We start from the raw sequence: 23,251 nt of genomic DNA on the forward strand, positions 1-23,251 counted from the left end.
TTTGGTTGTTGAGTTATAATGTGTGTGAAGTATTTCATTCTTGAACTTCATTAAAACCAGTTCAGAACAGATCACTGCTGTTTCTCTATTCCATGCTACAGTAACAGAAACAGCAATTGTAGTCAGGGTAGGTTTTTTTTGTTTGGGGGCGCCATTTCTCACTCCTACGTTGATGTATTGTCCACTAGTTTTCTTCTCTATCTCAGTGAGGATATTCTTTACAGTAGCTTCTGTAGCTTTTCTTTCCTCCATGTTCACCATGGCAGAGTTCAGGAAATGCAAGGAGTGTGGTCTCCCATTGCAGCTAACCATTACAAGGTCAGACTCTCTTCTGGACCTGCTGCTTGCCCTGGTAGGGGGATATTTAAGTGGTCTGACTCAGAGGCTGCCTCACTTGAGTCTGAGGATTGAGTTTTGAAGCTCTAATAGAAAGCCTGGGGGCAAGAGCTAGTGATCTGTCACTGTTTAGGTAAGTATTTTCATCATCTAAACACAACAGATTGTTTGCCATGCGTGTCTTTCCATTTCCCAGAAAAGGCACGTAAAGAGGAGGATATGTACATATCTCCTATAGATGTCTGAAGACAAAGACACTTTTTCTTTGAAGAATATAACTTCTGTCTGGGTGTACAGAATCTGTCATTTAATATTAATCTTGTTAATTTCCCCATAATGGAACCATGAATGAATTACTTAAGATAATAGCTTTTATTTGAATATAGTTTGTTCATAACCACTCCAGACTTCGTATTTGAGCTTCGATTACAATTAGAATGTGACAAAACAATTTTGTAAATGTTTGGTTTTAGTTATTGAAATAGCATTCTATGGCTGATCATTTGAAGGGTCTAAACATAAAAGGGCATATGTTTGGTTATGATGAGAAAATAGAGTAAGCTGAACAGGGTAATGAAGAACAGGCTTATTTTATCATTTTGTTAACATTTTTCATTCTCCATTGAAACTATAAAAGCCATATTATTTGCCTTCATATTGTAGGTTTAGACTAGCCCTGAAGTAATTAACAAAATTAAAGCTTGCAGTATTTTCGCATTTTTCAGAATCGATGGGCCAGTAGAAATCTTTAGGGATTTTATCCTTCACCTGAAGAGTCTGTAATAATTCGTTATTAATTCAGTTTTTCTAGCTATTATGCTTTTTTATTTCTGGTTAAAAGGAAGGTCGGTGAGCTACAGCAACATACATATTCTGGCTGAAAACTTCAACAATTATGCCACTCTTTTGCATGTTTGATTAGAAATTTTCTAATGTTAAAGTATTTGTGTAAAATCCAGTGTGACCATGGCAACAAAATGTTGAATACAAAATTACTTTACTATACGGAAATAGCTCCACAATGATTTCTCTTTAAGCTGATATCCTGTGAGGTTAAAGAATCCAAGATTGTTTATTGTCACTACTAATTACTTAAGCGCTGAAAATCTCTGAGGTTTTGTACATAAATGTGTAAAGGAAGACATAATCCTTGCGTTAGACTATTTGCCTTCTAAGATTGGACTACTGTGCCTGTGTGGAGCTCTGTTTAAGGCATTGGGGACGTGCAAAGGCTCTGCAGTCCATTGTCATGTGAAAAGTTACAAGATCAGAGCCTATATGGAAGTATACCATGATTTAGCTAAATTCCCATATAATATTTTGAGATATTGGTATCTAAACAATCATCCAATAAATGTTGTTAATAAATGGAAATTATTTTACAGATGTTAAGGACTGGAAAATTGTGTGTATTGTTTAAAAAACCATAGGAAAGACTTTTTGTTATGTTTCTCATTCTGCTTTTAAAATTTTGGTTCTTGATCTACTTATTGGCTAATGCATATCTCATACAGTATACTTAGAAAAGTCTTAGGTTTTTTTCTGGCTCCTAATTCTACTTTTGCTACTGCTTTTCCAAAGAGAGTCTCTGAAGAGGTGCTATATGTGTGTTGCCAGCACCAGTTAGCATGTCCATTCCACTACTGAATCGCTGCTGCTTCTGTTTCTTTCATAGTGCTCACATATTTCCCTAACAAAATCTTTAGGATATTTTGCTTATATACTGTGCCACTGTCAGCTGAAAAATCGGTGGGGAAAAATAGGTATTATAGGTATTTGCATCAGAAGTACTTAAGAAGAGAGAAATCCTACAAAATCTTGCAGTACTTTACAAATGTTTCTACATTTCTAATATTTCTTACTAAACTGTAAATGCCAGTAGCTGCATGGTTAAAGTACATGAATTGAATATTCTTGGTATGACTTTCAACAGTGAAGTAATTAATTAGGCTGTAGTTACTGTCTCATTACATGGATAATGTTTTCACTGTGTTTTGCAGTTTGTTTTTGATGTGAAGACTTTACATTCCATTGGTTTTCTTGATGAGTGTCTTTGAAAATAACTTCGATATTTTAAATCTAAATGTTGTTTTACAAAATAAGAGTCTGCAGGAAGACTAATTTAACCCAGATTTTATTGTCCTTGGTCATATACCTTAAAAAAGTTATAAATTTTATGTTCATTGATAAATGTGAAGCTCTTTAGTTTCCTTTTTTAATGTCAAAAACAATTTCTTGCAAGTAATACTTCCTTGTAAAATGTGGGATTTTTATTAACTGTGCAAGAATAATAGTTTTAATATTATTGAAGTTGTGAATCATGTGGTCTGTCTTTCCAGTGTGTATTGTTGTATCGAGTGATGGTACTGTTAAATTTCTGAGGCTGAGCTAATGAGGAAAACATTATTTTGAAGGTACAGCAGGGCAGAACTGGAAATATGGAGAAGGAGGTGGCAGTGCAATTGACCAAAGCTGAGTTTACATCTCCTCCCCCACTATTCAAATCAGTAATCCCGACAAACAGGTCAGTTGGACAGTCATAATTTCATAACTTGTTGTAAGGTTTTTTCTTTTTAAAGGTTTTGATCTGTTGTAAAAATAAATTTTTTTTGACTAGTTAAAAATATGCAAGGAAGCATGATCTTACTCAGTTTCACCAGTTCCGAGTGAAGCATTTCTGTTTGTGCGTGCAATGCGACTCCTGTGATGTTCCTAAAAGAAATGGTAGGATGACAGACCAGGAAAAAGTGATAGGACCCAACAGGACAGCAATGAAAATCCCAATGTTGGTATCTCATATAGTATTTTCTACATAGTTAATTTGGCTCCCAAAGTAGCCACCAAAATGTCTCTTGTCTACACTGCAGTATTGGCACTAACACACACATTTTTCCGAAATAAACAAAATTTAGAGTTGGAAAGCTAGAATAAAAACAACTCGGGGCTCCTGGCATCTAGTCCCCACCCTGCAAGGTATCTCTTGCTTTCTTGCACTTGGTTGACATTTAGCATACTTTTCTTAAAAGTGGAGGAAATAACTTCATTACTGTAGTATTGTTCCACACCTCCCTGGCTTTAATATGTACTACTTGTGTCCTTCTCCCTTCAACTCTAAGCTTTACTGTGTTTGTGATTATGAACTTGGCTGTCTTTGGAGTTCATGACTCTACTTTGTTCTAGTTATCAAATGGTCCTGAAGAGCAATTCTGCTGGCAACTCAAAAAACCTGAAGGCATTTTATCATAGTATCGTAGACGTTACAGATGATGGCAGTGGAAATGTATTGAATCATCCAGTCCCACTCTTCCCCAATTCAAGGTTTTTTGCTATTCATTTTTTAGTACTATGTCAGGAGTAATTTTAAATATCCCAAAAAAGGGGGCTTCTATCACATTTTTGAAAGGCTGTTTAACAGGCAAATACATCTCTCTGTAAAGAAATCCTTGCTTGATATTCAGCCAAAATGTTCCCCTCCTGTTGCTCTGAGTTATACTCCATTGTACTAAACTAAATAGTTCTTCGCTGTGCTTGGGGCTTACACTGTTGAGATGTTGATAGGTTATTTTCAAGTCTCTCCACCAACCTTTAAAAGTTATACTGTTTCTTGGATAAATAAACTTTCCTCGTTTCTATATTCTTCCAGCCCCCTGACAATTTTTATTTCTCTTATCTGAATTACCTGTAGCTTGTCTCTACTGATAATGAGATTCCCAGACTGAACACAGTATTCCAGGTGTGATTGCTTTAGAACTGTGCAGAGTACCATTGTTGTTCCATGATATGATACCTTGGCAGCCCATTATTGCATTGGTATTTTAAATACTTTAGATAGTGTTAATGAATTGCTACTAAATTAGACTTTTTAAAATATATATCCATTCAGCTTAAAATATGTGGGAAATGTTGGTAGTATAGATATGGATTGCATATTATATGAGTGTGCAGTTTTAGTTTAAGCACTGTATGTGTGTGTATTGAGATTGAATTTGTTACTTTGTAAGGAAAATCCCTGTGACATGCTGCAGATGGAATTAAAATTTCATGCCATGCCTCTTCCCTTTCCTAGTGTTCCCCTGCCTACTTTCATTTCCCCTCACATCCCTTATCTTTGAGTCTCAGCTTGCAGCTACCATATTCTGATTTTCCAGTGGTACTAACATCAGTAAACATGGTTTATTAATTAGAGGAGTTATTCTTGAGCAATTGGAGGTGCACTCCTTTTCTTAAAGAGACAAGTTTACTCCCCAACTTTTGATATCTTTGGGAGTAGAGATTGGAAATCAAACCTGGTGCCCTTGCATGGCAACAGAGAGCACAAATCAGCGTGCCAGCATTTATATTTCTATCCATCCTTCCCCATCAGTACATGTTTAGAATAGGTGTGTATGTTGTGTGTCTGTATTACATATAAACTTTGTTTAAATCATTGTAATTGCATGTCCTTATAATGGCAAAGCTGACTTTTTTTAGTATTTGATGTCTGCTATTTTAGGATACACTGAGTTATAAGTTGCCATGCCAAAAACAATGTTTCTTATAAGTGGTCAGATGAGACTTTGAAAGAAAAATATTTATAAATTATTATAAACAGCTTAGTTTTGGATTATTTGCAATGCATGCTTCTACTTAAAACATTTTTGGTAGAATACAGTAACAGCGGTACAAAGCTCATCATCACCACCACCCTCCCTGCACCCTGTTTGTATGTGAGGGAAGGTTACTCTGACTTTTTTTATTGCAAATTAGTGGGTTAATGAAAAAACTTGGAAAACTATTTTAGATGTTCTTATCCCTTAAAATAAGAGAATTTTAACTAGGTACAGATTATTTCAGGTGGTAGGATTGCACTGCAATCCCAGGCTGATGTTACTTGTTAAAAATTCCCAGTGTAGTATGAGGTGCCAGCAGTAGTGTTGTTTGTAAATTTGCTAGTAAAGCTTCTTGTCTCACATAAGAACTCCTGCTAGCTGATATGCTGGGTGGAGGGAGTGGAAGAATGACAGTGGAAATGGGAGTAGGGAAGAGAAGAGGAGCTCAAAGAACAGAAAAGGTAGACACACAAGAAAAGAAAGACCTAGAAAATTTATCTCACCAGAAACAGCACCTCTTCTCAGTCACAGACAAGCACTGCTTCCAGAAAAGCCAGTTCAGGCATCGGGAAGTGGCAGGAGCGATATGGGAGGGCCGAATCACCTGAATTAAGGTAAGAAAAACAAAAAAAATTAGGGCACAATCCTTATTTAACATTTTAATCCCTCCCTTTCCCCTCCGTCTCCCCATTTTTATTTTTTTATTTTTATTTTTTTGTGTGTCATTGGTGGGACATTGTCCCCCTTAGACAGATTTTTGGAAATCTACCTAGTCAGGGCTGCCATGTGGTTTCCTGGATATACTCTTGTGCCTAGATATTGCAGCACATATTTCCCCTTATTTGGGAGTCTGAAAACAGATGGTGGTCTGACCACATAATACATGTGTGTGAAGCAAAAATTGAAAAGCATTTCATTTTAAAAATATTTTTTTCTCTAGTGTTTGAATTTAGAGCCTATTAATTGCTTCCATTCAATGGCTTATCAGCTAGAAAACCCTACTACCCAAATAGTTTTTCCTCTAGTATGTAAATCAATAATAGTGGTCAGCCAGCAGCATGGAAACTGTTGTTCAAATGATACAAACAGAACTATCATTGGCTACTAAAAAGCTAAGAAGCAATTTTAGCCAGGTGGTAATAGATTTTGGTGGCGGGGGGATCATGAATGTACATCATATGAATACTCCAGTATAATGGAAGACTTCCATTTGATTGAATATCTTTAGTGATATCTCATCTATTTGTAGCTCACTTACAAGGTTTATTTAGAAACTGCAGTATAAATATAATCATGTAGAAGGTTAAAGATTATTGAATAATAACAATATGTACTTCTGAAAGAACTAGAACATTATGGAAGTCATCTAATAGATGTCTAAATAACACAGTATTTAGTTAGAAATTTTAGCAGCTTTACAGAGACAGATAATTACAGGATGAGTCTTGTTCTGTCACTGGGCTAACTGTACCTCTGTCTGTTCTTTGGAGTCTTTGTGAGAGCACCACCTAGAGGTGTCAGGCCTTTGGTCTTTACCATTTCTAGGGTGGAATTCCATAGTTTGCCCACTGTCACACCAGGATCCCTTGGGTATCAACCTAACTAATGTGGCAGGTCCTACTGGGGTATGACCCCACAAGGTTTCTCTTTAGGAGCCTGTGACAGTGTACGCTTGCAATGAGATAGAATCAGCTTCTTCAAAACAAAACATGATTTATTTTGCCCAAAGGGTACACAGTACTTAGATCAGTAGATATAAAATAAGAGGCCTTACATATATATTCCCTTGCCTAAGCTTAATCTCTCTACCCACAGCTCAGGTGGGTCTGGCTTATTTCCCTATCTCTGAGTTGGGAAAACCAGCCTACACTGCTTGTAGCCTTTTCCCTTTGTCTCTGAATGCATCCCCCTGTCAGCTTATTTTTCCCCCCACTGACAGCACCCAAGACCAGCTCACCCCAAAAATGTCTTCATTTCCTGCCAGCAGCACTTTTTTAACTGGTCACAGTCTTTTGATCTCAGTGATAGAAAGTGAAAAGTTCTAGCCTGGATGGAGCCAGCTAGGTAACTGCTCCTTCAGTTGATAGTCCAGCAATTGTGCGCTTAGCTGCTTTGAAGGCGTGTACCTAAAGCTAAATTATATCTGTTATTGTTTTACCTTTCCTGCTCAGTTCTGTAGCAGCCCCTTGTAACAAGGTGCACCCTGGACCCCTCTGGTTTTGAACCCTGTTGCCCTCTTCAGTCAGGAATGCATCAGCTTGACGCAACACCAGTGTTCTTTATTTACAGTTGTTTTCCACCATCACTTTCCACCTATGCATAGGTTTGGCAGACAGCTTTGCCAAGTGCAGGCCTGGCCAGCAACAGACCAAGGCTCCCAACTCCCTCTGTGCCTGGCCTACCTCTTCCGCCGAACCTTTATAGCCCTGGCTAATGAGGCTGGCAGGTGCTGCCCGTTACTAGGCAGACACAGGGCTATCCAGCCAGCCCCAATCCATTCCCCTTCATTGGGGCTGGAGTGGCAGGGGTTGATTAAGTGCTTCTCACTCAGCACCCTATCATACCCTTTTACAGCTCTCTGCATTGGGTCAGGCACCAATATAAAATTGAATAGGGAAACTATGATGTTTTACACATCATATTAATTAAAAAAACACCTGCACTACTTACAGCAAATATAAAGCAATGAAGGGAACCTCTTTGAACATATTGATAGCTAGATTGTGAACAGATTCATCATTTATGAAATATATTTCAGACTAGCTTAACAGCCAGCTCACAAAAGCTTTAGGTCTTTGTAGACTATTCTGTTCTCACAGGTCATAGTGGAACATTTATAAAAATGGTATGTTTCAAACAGTCTAGGTATGAACTTGAACATTGAAGTGTGACATTTCTTGCATCTAGATTGTAAGTGATATAGCACATTTTTAGTAATATATAGTGTAACTAACTCTCCATTACTTTTTTGGTAGTATTCTTATGTTGTTTTATCCCTTGTCTGCTCTGTTAATTTTATTATTTTATGTTTCTAATGGATATTTCTATTAGGGGAAAAATGACTTGTCACTTTGACAGTCATGTTCTGCATGGTTCAGAGAAAAAGCACTGTAAGTGCCATAGAACATTGATCTGTGCTTGTTCCTAATTAAATAGGTAAATACCTCAAATTCCCTGAATTAGCATTGCAAGATTAAAGGGTGAAATATCAACTAGATTTGAAGTATGTCTGTTCAATAAATGTTGTACAGAATTGAACCTGGATTACTTTGTTACATTTGTTTGCTTACTTGTGCCCAACAATTAACAGCAAGTAAAACTGTCTCAACAAATCCCTGGTCCTTGTAAGGAGATACAGGGTAACAAAATGTACTTATGGAGGTAAGATAAGAAGAAACAAAGAAAAGCATTATTTTATTAGTTAATGGTTTCTAAAGCACTATGAAGATGAAGAGCAAAATATAAATGTACAGTTGATATTGAGTAGCCTAGTCAATAATTGGTATCTTTCAGATTTTATTAGTTTATACATTTGGAAAAAGTTTGAGTTTCTGTTAAACCACATTTCATTGTTCATAGTCTTATTTCTGGCGAAGGTATGAAGCGGTTTATAGCAGCTTGAAATTTCTTAAGAGTTGCATTTCTATTTTTTCTTAAAACCTAAACAAGTTCAGCATGCCATATAAGAGAATCACTCTTTGAACTAGATTTCCTTGGAGAATAGGGATAGTGTAATTTGAATGGTTTATAACTAACCATTCTCTGCTTAAAATGGAGCCATTCACTGTTTATTGCTGGAACATCATTCTTTTTCAAGTTTCAGAGTGGTAGCCGTGTTGGTTTGTATCAGCAAAAAGAACGAGGAATACTTGTGGCACCTTAGAGACTAACAAATTTATTTGAGCAAAAGCTTTCTTGGGCTAAAACCCACTTCATCGGATGCATGCAGTGGAAAATACAGTCGGAAGATATATATACACAGAGAACATGAAAAAATGGATGTTGCCATACCAACTATAACGAGAGTAATCAATTAAGGTGGGCTATTATCAGCAGGAGGGGAAAAAAACTTTTATAGTGATAATCAGAATGGCCCGTTTCCAACAGTTGACAAGAAGGTGTGAAGTAACAGGGGAAAAAATTAGCATGGGGAAATAGTTTTTACTTTGTGTAATGACCCATCCAATCCCAGTCTTTATTCAAACCTAATTTAATGGTGTCCAGTTTGCAAATTAATTCCAATTCTGCAATTTCTCATTGGAGTCTTTTGTTGTTGTTGTTGTTGTTGAAGTATTGCAACTTTGAGGTCTGTAATTGAGTGACCAGGGAGGTTGAAGTGTTCTCCGACTGGTTTTTGAATGTTCTAATTCTTGATGTCTGATTTGCGTCCATTTACTCTTTTGCGTAAAGAGTGTCCGGTTTGGCCAATGTGCATGGCAGAGGGACTTTCCTGGCACATGATGGTATATATCACATTGGTAGATGTGCAGGTGAATGAGCCTCTGGTAGTGTGGCTGATGTGATTAGGTCCTATGATGGTGTCCCCTGAATAGATATGTGGACAGAGTTGGCAACAGCTTTTGTTGCAAGGATAGGTTCTTGGGTTAGTGTTTTTGTTGTGTGGTTGCTGGTGAGTATTTGCTTCAGGTTGGGGGGGCTGTCTGTAAGCGAGGACTGGCCTGTCGAGTGAGGGATCATCCTTCAAGATAGGTTGTAGATCCTTGATGATGCGCTGGAGAAGTTTTAGTTGGGGGCTGAAGGTGACTGTCCATGTAGATAATACTTCTGGTGTGCATGTGCCCCGTGTCTGCAAGACTAGATTCTTTCTGGCACGCAGGATCCTTTGGGGCAGTGCCTGCACCCTACGTGCCTTTGGGGCATAAAGGGTGGAGCAAGCAAAATTGTCCTTCAATTCCTTCTTACTGCCCATGGCAGCAAGACAGAACCCTTTTAGCGTACACTTATATCTTGGTCTCATTAGGCTAGTTAGTAGTAGTTTAGTTGTATTTATGCCCATTGGCAAAAAAACAAAACCAAACTCTTTCCTAGTAGATTAGGACATATCCCCAGTACTGGAACTCAAGACACTATAACTGAATTAAAGTCTCCAGGTTTTAAAATTTGTCCCTCTTTGTGAGGTTGCTCTCCTGCTCAGTGATGGGCGCACTCTAGGTGCCTCTTGTGCCTTGGCAAGGGGCATGTCTCTGACAAGCTTAATCTGGTGCTCCTTCTCCAAGAGGACACAGAAAGCAAGCGAGGCCTGCCTTGGGCTCTTTCTGCTGGAGTGCTCAATGAAGAGCTTCTTCAAAGTCTGAGAAAAGGAACCCTTGAAGCCTGAACTTTCAGCTAGTGCTCCTGTGAGCAGTGGCTCTGCTGTGAGCTCCTGGACTCATTTTTCAATTGAAGAGCTTGAACTCTTTGACTACTGAGTATTGAAGAGCAGACAAGACTTCCTCTACCCAGTCATCAGAAAGGGATAGGAAGGAGCATCACTGCAAGGACAAGTGTAGGCATAGGTCATCTTCTCTGGTGCTTAGTAAAATGAGGCAAAAGGCCCATCATGCCTCTTTATTGGCTCTTGCCCTTCACTAGAAAAGAGTTCACAGGCTAGATCCAAGTCTGATGGATCCAAGTATGTTGGCTGGTCACTAAGAATCTGTGGTACCATCTTTGATCCAAGGTTCATACTCCTCCCAGTACTACTGACTTGGTACCAATGTCAGCACAGTACACTTGGTACTGATAACCTCGATGCCCATGACTCTGATGTTGACCTCCATGGTGCAGATGTTTCTAGCCCAGATTGTCAGTACCAAGTGATCTCACGGTGACCCCATAACTGGAGTCACCCTTGCAGGACTCATCTGTGGTTAGAGGTGCATCTGCCTTGGTACCGACTACAGATACCAGCACAATACTGATGAGCTCTCCTGTTCAGATTGTGGATGGGATTTGAGTGTGCTCTAGGACACTAGACAGAGTAGCTCCCTCGTTGGAAAAAATATATTCATCCAGGCTTGTAACAGAGGGCACCTAGAGCGCACGCATGGTTCCAACAGACATTGCTGGCCAAAAATGATCCACTCTTGCATGCATGGGGAATATGCTCACCCGGAGTAGAATCCACATAGATAACATATCTCAAAGAATCCCAGTTACTATAAGGTAAGTAATTTAGGAGAGAACTTTTTCACTGTTTGTTTTTCAGGAAGTAGACAACAAATACAAAGTATGTTTTAAAAAGGAAGGATAAATGTCTATCAGGGATGGTCTAGATGGTATTTGGTCCTGCCATGCGGGCAGGGGACTGGACTCGATGACCTCTCGAGGTCCCTTCCAGTCCTAGAATCTATGAATCTATGATTTTGAACTGTTCAATTTGTATTAAAAAATTCTGTCAAGTAACACTTCTTGCAGCTTCCAATATATTATTGTAACTCCTCACTTAAAGTCATCCCAGTTAACGTTGTTTTGTTGTTACGTTGCTGATCAGTTAGGGAACATGCTTGTTTAAAGTTGTGCCATGCTCCCTTCTAACGTCGTCATTTGGCAGCTGCCTACTTTGTCCACTGCTTGCAGGAAGAGCAGCCCGTTGCAGCTAGCTGGTGGGGGCTTGTAACCAGGGTGGACTGGCAGCCCCCCCCACTCCCCTAAGTTCCCTGTGCTGCAGCCGCCCAGCAGGCTATCAATTGCCGGCAGTTCAGCTGTCCCTCCCCCCACTGCCACGTGCTGCTCCTGCTCTCTGCCTTGGAGCTGCTCCCAGAGACTTCTGCTTGCTGTGCGGGGAGGGGGGGGGGCTAATATCAGGGTGTCCCTCTCCCCCCTGCTCCTGCACCCTGCTTACCCCTTCTCCATATAGAGCAGGGAGGGGACACAGATGGAGAGAAACAGAGAGAGCTTGGGGCAGCATCTGCTGTCTCAACTTCCTAATCCACTTAAAAAGACAATGCACTTAAGAGTGGGTCAGCTTACTTAAAGGGGCAGTGTGCATCTCTCTCTCTCTCCCCCACACACCAGGTGTGTATCTGTCTTTGTCTGCTATGCTGTCTCCCCTCCCACGTGTTCGTGCTGCCTTGTGTGAGAGGCTACATTAACAACAATGTGTTAACCCTTGAGGGCTCAGCCAAGTGCTAGTTCATCATTTAGCAGCAAGGCATTCCCTGAGAAATATCCTTTCCTCTTCCACCCCCTAACTTCACCACCTCGACCAAGCTTCACAGTCATCATAGGTGTGAAGCATATTAAACTGTTTGTTTAAAACATATGCTGTGTGTATATCTGTATAATATATAGTTTTTTGTCTGGTGAAAAAAATTTCCCTGGAACCTGACCCCCTCCTATTTACATTAATTCTTATGGGGAAATTGGATTAGCTTAACATCGTTTCGCTTAAAAGTCGCATTTTTCAGGAACATAACTACAATGTTAAGCGAGGAGTTACTGTAGTTACATATGTACCTCCCTCCTACACAAAACAGACAAAGTTTACTGAATGGAGAAGGGGAGAAGAAAGTGAACAATCTGAGATAAGGAAAACAAGGTCCATGAGCCTTCATATCCCTCTTCCAGTATCTGGAAATCTACACTATGTTGTTTTGGACAGTGGTTGTATGTGTAAAGTATGTGATCTGGAGATCCACTCTCTGGTTCATTTATTTTTGTCAGAATGCTATCCCAGCCTATGCATTGACCCCACCCTATGCATTGACGTTCCTAGAATGTGGTGATAATTGCCAGTGCTCGCCTTGCCAGATATTCAACGTCACTGCTATCTCATGGACCTGTCTTGTGCTTTCACGAGGGGGTCTTGTATAACATGTAAAGATTTTAATTGTGTGAGTTTCAGCATAGTCTCTGAACGCAGACTGACTTCTAACTGGGCCAGTCTGTTTCCAAACTCTGCCTCCCAAATTTGCTTTTAGCGTGTAGGTGACTTAATTGTAAAATCTAGGAGCATGCTTTAAATAATCCGAACCTATTTAACTCTGATTTTTTTGAGCTGATTATCCAGTTTTTCATTCTTTGGATTTAAGGGTTGGTAATCTAAGACTTTTCATCAGATTATGTATTTTAATTGTAAATACTGGTAGATATTACTCTCCCTCTCCCCTCCACTTCCTTTCTTCCTTATATGCACATATACACACACAACACAAATAGACCTCTATTTTTGTCTAAGCACTATATATACACTATTTTTTTTTATTCATATAGCATTCACCAGTTGTATTTTGCCTTCACCTCCTTTTAGAAACACTGGTGTGATATATTGTTTGGGTTTTTGGCTTAGAAAATCAGCCAAATGATTGTAGTTTCTGTGTTGCTGCAATTTCAGACCCAAATAGCTAGGTCCCCCATTCTTTTCTTTTCACCCTACCTTCAACCCACTTGTTTCCAAAATGTTTCGATCTCTTGTATCTGTATTGACTAATGTCACTAAAAACATTCATATTCTGTTGATATGTTTTATTATGTAGACTGGCAGCTTTATGACATAATCTTGCAGTTTACTGTATGTAAGTAATGTTTGATTTTCACCTATGGTGATAAGTTCTCATCCATTTGATTTAATGAATTTGTGTAAGACCGATAAGCTTAGCTTTATGGTAGATGAATGTCTGCTTTCCTCATGGAAGCATATAGTTTCTTCAGTTTCAATCTTTGCTTTTTCTGCCATATAAAACTAAAAAAAAAAAACTTTTAGTTCCAAAAGTTAATTTTCCGGCTGGTTAGTAGTAGTAGCTTGGGGCCAAAGTAGTTGTGAATTGTGAAGCTGAGTAGACCTTAAGAGACAGTCTATAAGTAGCTATGTGGGGAGCGGAAATTTGATGGAAGAGGGCTCTTCAATCTGGCAGACAAAGGTATCTAGCAGACAAAGTGGCTGGAAGTTGAAGCTTGACAAATTCATGCTTGAAATAAGATGCACATTTCTAACAATGAGGGCAGTTAATTGTTGGAACAATTTACTAAGTTTTTTGGTGGATTCTCCATCACTGGCAATTTTAAAATCAAGATTGGATGTTTTTCTAAGAGATATGCTGTAGTTCAAACAGGAATTAATTAAAGGAAGTCCTGTGGCCTGTTATGCAGAAGGGCAGAGTCAGTTATCACAATGCTTCCTTCAGGCCTTAGAATCTATGACTCTGTCTCCAAAAGTCCTCTGTCTAATAGTGTTGATTTTTTAATTATTCCTGTTTTTCTCTCAATATGCTCTAAAGCTCTGTTTAATGTCACTCTTCAATAATTCATGCTTTTTGTGACCCCATATAAATTACTAGTTCTTAAAAACAGAAGGATGGCAGAATGTAAAAGGTAGAAGAGTTTCCATTTGAACCCAATTGGCTTTACATCCTGATATTATTCTAAGTACTGCAGTGTTCTGTTACTTGTCTGGTTTACTAGTAGCTGGGTCTTTAACTAGTAAAAGAGAATTGTCTGTATATAGTATAGACTTGCATTCAGTCTCCATGATTTGATACCTTGTGATACACTTTCTTTCCTTATTGCTGTCATTTAAAGATTCTAATACTAAAGAGAATAAACCAGAGAAAAGAGGCAGCATTGTCTACTTCCTGTTTCCAATTCACAAAATACATGCAAAAAAATTAAGTTGGAGTAAAATAAGAGCAACATATTGAAAGACAAAATGTTAAAATTCTCAAACTGTTTCACAGCTGTATCACTTCATAAAGGGAGAGAGCGAGACTAGGCCCCTGCCACAGTGGGGATGAGAAGAAAAATGGGAACTCAGACTCTTTGGACTCCTGCTTCTAAAATGAAAAATATGTGTCAACATCTCTAAGGGACTGGAATTGCTATATTCTGTTTAGTCTGTGTTTGCCTCTCTTAAATGTATATTTAGAAGACCTTGTCTTTCTTCTATCTCAGAACTAGTATCCTTTAGTTTTAGAAGTCCTCTCCAAAATGCAGACCTTTGGGAATTATTTGAAGCTCAGTGAAAATGAGTAGTCCAGGTTTCGTGAAGGGCCATTCTCTCTCCATTATCAGAGCAGTATATCTTATGAGAACATTTTAAAACATCTCAGATTTGAAAGCATGTAGTGAAACACATCTGAGGAAAGAGTACAGAGGTAGGGGAGTATGGATTAGTTAACTTCATGAGACAGTGAAGAAAAGTCTCTTTGCTAGCATAACTTGTATGTTTTATTAATAATTTGCACTTATATGGTGAGTTTCATATTAGGATTTCAAAGAGCATTATAAACACTGAATCTCTCAAAGCATTGTTAAGTAGTTAGGGGATATATGTACGACATTTAAACTGCACTTGAAGTGGTGACATGTGGAAACTGTTTACTGGCACAGAGCAATAGTATATGACAGCTTAGAACTGGAAGGGACTGGATTAGCCAAGTGAAATTTCAGGAGGAATTGGGTAGGCAGGGTGCAGTTATTGGAGCTAGAATTTGCTTAAGGTACCAAGATTAAGACCTTCTGCTCTAACACAAATACCACAGATTCTTTAACAACCATGTCTCTTTGTTCTATTATGTTGTGTTAAAAAAAATTCTTAAATGAATGGTTTTTCAAACAAAGCTACTGTACAGGACCTTTGTGTTGATATTTAAGGTACTTGGAAAATTTGTCAATCAGTGGAATTCTGAAATGTATTGTCTCATCTCTATCTCAAATCTCTATGTGATTGTGATCCATTCCTCTATGACAAAAAGGATGATGGTTGTGGTGGTGAGAGATCGTCAGTAATATAAAGTGACAAAAAAATGCAGAAAATCTCTGAGTGGATGTAGAGTAGAACTTGGGTCAAGACCCTCTGGTGGTTCATGAGCAAGGCTTTGTGTTTGTCACAGAGGTCACGGATTATGTGCCTTTCCGTGATTTCTTCAGTGGTCTACGCCGCTGGCTCAGGAGCCATCTGAGCAGCTCGGCCAGCCCCTGGGCCAGTCGCACCAGCTGCTGCTGGGGCAGTTTTGGGCCCCCATCCCCCAGCAACAGGAGTTCGGGGGGATCAGGCCTGAGGATTGGGGTGTGGGGCAGTGCTTACGTGGGGGGATGGTCCTACCCGGAAGGGTGACAGGAACTCAGCTCCTAGCTCCACGTGCTGCGTCCGCCTGCGGCACCGCCTACGCAGCTCCCATTGGCTGTGGTTCCCAGCCAATGGGAGCTGCAGAACCCAGAGCTTGGGTCAGAACGGAAGCAGCAGGTGGAGCTAGCAGCTGGAGGTCGCCACTTCCCAATTGCCGGGTAGGGAACCTGCCCCAGTCCCGCCAACCCCCTCCCCCAGCCCCTGCGGCGCCCCCTGGGCTGCGACCCCCACCCCCCACCAAGTACCCATGGTGCCCCCAGGGCTGCCCCCACCGAGTTTTAGTTAGGGGTATATAATAAAAGTGATGGACAGGTTACGGGCCATGAATTTTTGTTTACTGCTCATGACCTGTCCGTGACTTTTACTAAAAATACCCGTGACTAAAACGTAGCCTTATTCATGAGGAGGTGACCACTAGGTTGCACCTCTCAGGTTGAAATGGGTGGAAACAGCAAAATCCCTTGGACACTAGGCCCAGCAGGAACAAATGAAGTTGATGGTAGCAGAAACTCTGCTCCCTTCTACTACTCTTTCTACTGAAACTGCCATTCCACTCCACACCTCTGCCTTCATTTCAACTCTGGGGGCAGCACCACTTCAAGAAACTGTGTAATTGGTTCCACAGCTGCTTACTAGTGCTGTTGGACCTGACTGTTGTGGAGGCAGGAAAGGGAGAAGTACTTACACCAGTCCCCCCACCTACCTGCACTCAAAACCAGTTATGGGTTTATACTCTGAATCAGTCCTTAGAATCATAAATATTTGTCATTTGGGCAATAAACTACAGATGGATTTTGGATCCTGGGTGAAAAAAGGTTGAGACGCACTGGGGGTCAGTGTCTGCCAAAAACAAAAATTAAAACAAAGTCTGTCGAGAGGCTTGAGTTCAGCTTTATCCTACTATTAATTTCTTTGTTAGTAAAGGCAAACCCAGGAAGGAGTTAAGTGTTTGCCTCGACTTTGTTTTTAGAGCAGTTAGGCAGCTCCTTGCATATTACATTTCTACATTTTGGGAAACAGGTACCAAAGGATAAGTGGCCTGGTCTAAGTGGCTTCTGAGTTTCAGGCAGACCTATCAACCCAAGAACAGAATCCAGGTCTCTTGGCTTCTAGTACCCTATTCCATTTGATGTTACCCACTAAATGGTATGTTGCTATGTCTAGATGTTGCAGAAGCCCAGGGATAATGGGTGATTTCATGTAATATGTGCTGCAATATCTACAGTATGCACAGTATGCTAACCGTTTTTATCAGTGCCTTATTATTTACCTTGTCATTCTCTCCATCTTCCATGGACCATTACAGGAATAGTTTCTGCAGCCTCAAGTCTAAGTTTCCTGTAACACTTTTTTTTTAATTGCATTTGCTAATTTTTATAGAATTTCTCTGAGAATACGCTTTTCTTGTTACATGTTACCAGTACTCTTTAATTCCAATGTTGCCGATCTTTTTCTTTTAACATAGGCAGAAACATATCGCTGTTTACTGTAGGGGAAGTGGGAGTGGAATGTGGAAACATTCACCCTTTATTCTTGAGAAGTCTGTACTACTCCTTTCCTTAATTCTAAAGAAACAAGAAAGCTGATGTTATAAGATTCAATAAATGAAACGTTTTTAGGATCTAGCATTCTGCAGAAACCTTATGTGACTTGTAAATAGCTTTTGTACAGAGGAAGGAGCTTATGGACTTTAATTGATTCATATATTATTTGCCTTTGCTGTTTAATTTGCTTGTTCTAAGCTTTGTAAAAGTCCTTTAGTACTTTTTGGTTATTCCGTTTTGTCCTGTGTTGCAGGAGATTGTCCGGTACAATAGATGTGATTGGACAGACCATCACTATCAGCAGAGTGGAAGGAAGGCGGCGTGCCAATGAAAATAGCAATATACAGGTTTCGTATTGCAGATTTTCACATGTTGTGTCACTGACCAAAGAGGGGCTTTTTTTCTTTCACCTAATTGTCTGAATAAATAATTCTAAACTGCATGGATGAATGATGATAATATGAACAACCAAGGAAAAGGATCAAATATCATTTAAAATTAATGTGTTGTATTTAACGCCAAGAAACTTTTTTCTCTGTGAAATCCAAATTGATGATGATCAAAAGAAAACATTTTAATGTACTTTTTAGTAAAAAGCAGCAGTGGTCCAACTTCTTTGCTGACTTACACCCCAGGCAGCTACATTGACTTAATCGGGCCTGTATGGGGGTGGTGGTGGTGTGTGCGTGCGCGTGTGTGTCTCTGTAAACACACACATATATTATAAATATAAATGTCAATTTTATGGCCAGGATGGATGTTATATTGAAAATAGTCATCTGCCACGCATGCCTGCCCCCCAAATGACACTGATGTTAAAAAGAAGTGAGGAGAGTTTTCTTAATATGCAATTTAAGAAATAAAAATCTGACTTAAGGCATACATGGCTTGTAATGAAGGGAGACATTTTAATGAATTTCTATGTCACTGTTCCACTAGCACACACTATGTAATAAGAAATTTTAATGTTTGTGGTCCCAAATTAAATTAAATTTGATTTTTGAAGGTAATCAGGGGTTTTAGTCCAATTTTTCCCTCCATGGCATCACTATATGGCAGAATTAAAGTTTTTGGGTGCTCTAGCTGTATTATTATGCTTTCGCATGTTCAGGTTAAATTTAAAAGAAATCCTAAGTCTGAATTACCTGACTGTAATAATTACAATTTTCTTGTAAAATTTTTTACTTTTAAATTACTAATATGTAGCCTCAACCCTAACTTCAGCTTCATGTAGTTTTTTTAATCTAGGAATTCAAAATGTTCTTGTTTTGTTTTTAATATTTAGTTTGGTTCATAAAAAGCTTTTTTTTTTTAATGTATATTCCTTACATATCTATTTAAGAACATATTTTGTATGAATGGAAAGAACTAGAAAGAGAAGAAAATTATATTTTCCAACCCATCTCTACATAACAATTGTAACTGTAGGTTTCATATCTTACAGGTTCTTTCAGAAAGATCCAGTGCTGATGTAGACAGTTTTACCAAGCCACCTCCATTTTTCCCTCCGGGAGCTCCGCCTACCCACCTTCCACCACCTCCTTTCCTCCCACCCCCTCCAACTGTCAGTACCGCTCCTCCTCTGATTCCCCCACCAGGTAAATACAGTATGTTTTATAGAATGATTGAAACAGGAATGTGATGTTTGAAATGATTTTTTTTAAAATGTGTTAGATCCCAAATTACTTGTATTTGAAATCCTAAAAGATTTTTCAGAACGTTCCTGCTCCCTCCCTTCCCCCATTCAGAATTAAATTGGGAAGGCTAAGACTGAAATCTGTTTTTACATCCTCAGTACTTATAAACTACAGACCTGGCTACTATAGAAATAGCTAAAACAGGGAGATTATTAAATTTTGAGTCTTTCATCCTTGAAAGTGCCCTTTTAAGTCAGACGCTTTTGTTCTGAACATTTTGCTATTTGCTATTTTGCAGAGGTATGTTTTAAAGAGGAACTATGGATGGCAAAAGAACTAGAGGGGATAATACTAAAAGTTCAGTGGGGCCAGATGAGGAAGTTCTTGAGCAGAGGAGCAGCTGAGTGGGAGCTTATTAAGATGGGAAAGGTATACTACTCATGGGGAGAGAGACTGATTCAACATGGAGCCAGAGAAACGCACACATTTTTTTTCTTAGCTTCCCGATTGCACTTTACTTTCTCCACTGCCCCCACTGCTGAGCAGTTTTCTTTCCCTTCTGTGGCCTTGCAGAGATCCCAGTCAGCCACTCCTTTGCTTAATTGTTTCCCCTGCTGTCTGGTGCTCTTCTAGAATCCTCCCTTCTAATCTTCTCTGCACATGAACTGGATGGGGATAACTGAGGTAGAGGCAGCATGCTTCCTTTCTGCAGTGTTTTTTTGGCTTTTACATGGTCTGGGTCCTTCTCTTGGAAGAGGATGCCAGTGCAGCTGCTGCTGGCGACCTTTAGGATTGTCAGCTCCTGATCCTTGGAAAACAGAATCCTTCTCAATGGCCTGCATCTAGGAAATGGTGCAACCTAGGGGAGCTAGAGGAGAAAAAGTTAAAAATAAAATCCTTCCCCTGCCGTGTGTGTGTGTGTGAGTGAAATTATAGGTAAAAATAAAATGTAGAAATATGAATTTGATGAGAGAATGCTACTGCTCTGGAGCCTTTGTAAAAGTTATGTTGTTGTTAAAAACAGAGGTAATCAAACTTTCAACTTTAAAGTGACCTTTTCATTAAATTAATGTGTACAACTCATTGGAAGGAGTTTGAAAATAATTATCTTCTTTATAATGGTGGAAAGGATCAGAGTTACAGACTATAAAAGTTAGGCTGATCTCCCTTTTTTCCCTCCTAAGTGAGATGATGATGTTATGTAGGTGTACTGTAATGTTTTTATAAAACCTTTCACATGTTGAGAATAGGCATTTAATGAAATATACACACATGTTGCAGATCTGTCAAGCAGGTTTGACTTTAGTCTTATGTTTTACAGACAGGTTTATGACCTGCACTTGTTCAAAAAGTCTCCTTCAACATCCTTCCGTGCTTCGAGTAATTTGAAAATAACCATTAAGAGCTGTGGCTTTGGCTCCTCCAGTCCCGTGCTTTAATTGTGCTGCTGCCAGCTCTTTATCTTCAAAGCTTTTACTAAAATAGAATCTGCCATCCCTCCTAGGTTCAGTGGGAAAAAAATCGACTGTTGTTACCTAATATTAACTGGGACTACTTGCCAGAAAATTTAAGTACTCCAAATATAAAACATCCTCCAGAAGCCCCTTTGAAAAAGGATCCTGCTTTGAAGTTCTGTCTCTTGTACTGTATTCACTTACTCTCTTGTGATGCAAATGCCTTTTGAGGAAGAAGTACTAATATTGTTCAGAAAGCTGAACCTGGAAAACTATGAACTACTCCTAGAAAAGTCACTCTAATTGGCTGTGGTAAAAGGTATAGTTTTTTAATTTGCTAGGATAATTGAAATCTGGGAGGAAATATATTTAGGTGCTGTTGTGATAGTTTTAAAGCTTATTATCTTTTTGTTTTTAATACTGCATTTTAAAAAGATGCCATTTATACATTTATGATGTTACAAAAGTATTTTTACATTGTTATATTCTCATTCAAGCATGCCACATAATGTTAAGGGTATTACTTAGTGACAGCACATTGTGGCCCTGCTCCCCTTTAGTGGAAGCTGTAACATTTTGTGAAGATTTTACACACTTGGACTGAGTGGGGTGGTTAAAGGCAGGGTCCCAAAAAAGTGCTGGAAGTACATTAGGTCATCTCTTCAGACTAGCCTTCAGGTCAAGTCCAGCACTGCAAGGAATGAATCCGTGCTTCAATGCTATCCTCTCTCAAAAGAAATCATTGGCTAACCATTTTGTCCTAAGAGTATCTTTTTAAACATTGTGTTCATCAGAGATAAGGGACTAGAGTGCCCCTCATGCTAATTACCTGATTCTCCTGATATTATGTTACACATTTTTGACATTGGAAGGTATGGAAGGTAAGGTAGGAGATAACTTTCTGTCTAGATCAGGGGTTCTCAAACTTCATCGCACCGCGACCCCGTTCTGATAACAACAATTACTACACGACCCCAGGATGGGGGACTGAAGCTTGAGCCTGCCTGAGCCCCGCCACTCCGGGTTGGAGGGCCAAAGCCCGAGCCCCACCATCCTGGGCAGCGGGGAGGGGAGAGGGCAAAGCTGAAGCCTGTGGACTTCAACCCTGAGCCTGGGGCCTATAACTCAAGCCCTGACGCCCAGGGCTGCTGAAGCCCTCAGGCCACAGCCTGGGCGGTGGGGCTCGTGCTTCAGTTTTGGCCCCAGGCTCCAGCAAGCCCCATTAAAACAGTGTTGTGATACGCTTTCAGGTCCCGACCCACAGTTTAAGAACTGCTGGTCTAGATCTTTACACTTGGTGTCTGCTATCTTGAAATAAAGAAGAACTGCTATGCTAACACCAAATAGATTCCAGTCCATTATTTAAAGGGACATAACAAATACAGGTCGGTCTCATCTTACGCTGGGGTTACGTTCCGCAGTCAGCGCGTAAAGCAAAAACCGTGTATAGTCAAAATGACCCTTGAAAATCCCTTAAATCACCCATAAAGTACAATTTTGTGTATACACCCCTGTACAGTACTATGTATTGTATACAGCAATGTACGGTATGTAATAGACTACATATGCAAAATATAATTTTAAAGTATTTTTAATAACATAAGAGAGACTGAAGAATGAAAGAATAAAAAATGAAAACAGTACAGTTTTTGTAAACCTGAACAGTCACCAGTCATCCTGGATATTCTTGCTAGTCTTGTACTGTACACACTCCAATGATTAGTCTTCCTTTTCCCCTGACAACACTATTATTGAGTCGTCAGGGGCTGATGTCGCTCCAGGAGACGATGGGCCAGGCTTGGGTGACAGAGAGCGAGTCGTAGACTAAGTGGTTGGCTCTGGTTCAGCTCGAGAAGTTAATTGTGTAGGCTCTGCTGCTGCTGGTTGTTTTTTCTTTAAAAACATGGTGATTGGCAACTGTCGCTGTTGTCTCTTGAGCTCCTCAAACATTTCTTGGTACGGTCTCAAATCATCCATAATGCTATGTGTGATTTTTGAGGCTTCGTTCCATAGAAGGATCATATTCAGAAATTAAATCATTCAAGTGTTTCGCTGCTTGGAACACTTCAGAAAATTTATAAAGATTCCAAGTTGCTGGCTCTTCCTGTTCGTTGTCATCTTCATCTTCTGTAGATGATTTTATCAGTTCCTCTAACTCTTCGTTAGTCAATGTTTCTCTATGGCCCTCAATTAATTCCTTAATTTCTTTCTTGAGGATGTTGACGAAGCCATCACCACCCACTTGCCTGGCCACCTGGACAATGAGTTGCACTTCTTTGTCAATGGTCTGGAAACCCTTAAAATCATTCACACAGTCTTCCCATAGGTTTTGCCAACATGCATTGACTATTTCAGGCTTGATTGCATCCATTGCCTGTTTAATATAAGTGATGCAATCATCAGTGTTGAAGAACTTCCAGCACTCCATCACATTAACATTGGGATCAGTATCCATAGCGTAAGGATCCGTGAGAATGTAAGCCTCGTGTACGTGGCCTTGAAACAGCTAATGACGCCTTGGTCGAGAGGATGGAGGTGATATTGGAGGGGGGAGAAAGACGACTTCAACGTCGTTATGTGCAAACCGGAGTGCCACAGGGTGGCCAGGAGCATTGTCTACAATCAG

At 39.6% G+C, this 23,251-nt stretch overlaps 1 protein-coding gene across 9 annotated transcripts in view; it reads left to right on the plus strand.

Moving 5' to 3' along the window:
• Positions 1 to 23,251, plus strand: part of FIP1L1 (factor interacting with PAPOLA and CPSF1) — a 74,060-nt gene that overhangs the window by 16,582 nt on the left and 34,227 nt on the right. For 4 of the 9 annotated variants that reach the window (XM_054029110.1, XM_054029109.1, XM_054029108.1 and 1 more), the window contains 5 exons: positions 2,751 to 2,860; positions 3,517 to 3,654; positions 5,432 to 5,539; positions 17,788 to 17,881; positions 18,979 to 19,132. In XM_054029110.1, coding sequence (XP_053885085.1) covers positions 2,751 to 2,860; positions 3,517 to 3,654; positions 5,432 to 5,539; positions 17,788 to 17,881; positions 18,979 to 19,132 — 604 coding nt within the window. The remainder of the gene's footprint in view (positions 1 to 2,750; positions 2,861 to 3,516; positions 3,655 to 5,431; positions 5,540 to 17,787; positions 17,882 to 18,978; positions 19,133 to 23,251) is intronic. The other 5 variants (XM_054029114.1, XM_054029115.1, XM_054029116.1 and 2 more) reach the window with 2 other exon arrangements.

This window comes from Malaclemys terrapin, chromosome 5 (assembly GCF_027887155.1).
Source record: "Malaclemys terrapin pileata isolate rMalTer1 chromosome 5, rMalTer1.hap1, whole genome shotgun sequence".
NCBI lineage: Eukaryota > Metazoa > Chordata > Testudines > Emydidae > Malaclemys > Malaclemys terrapin.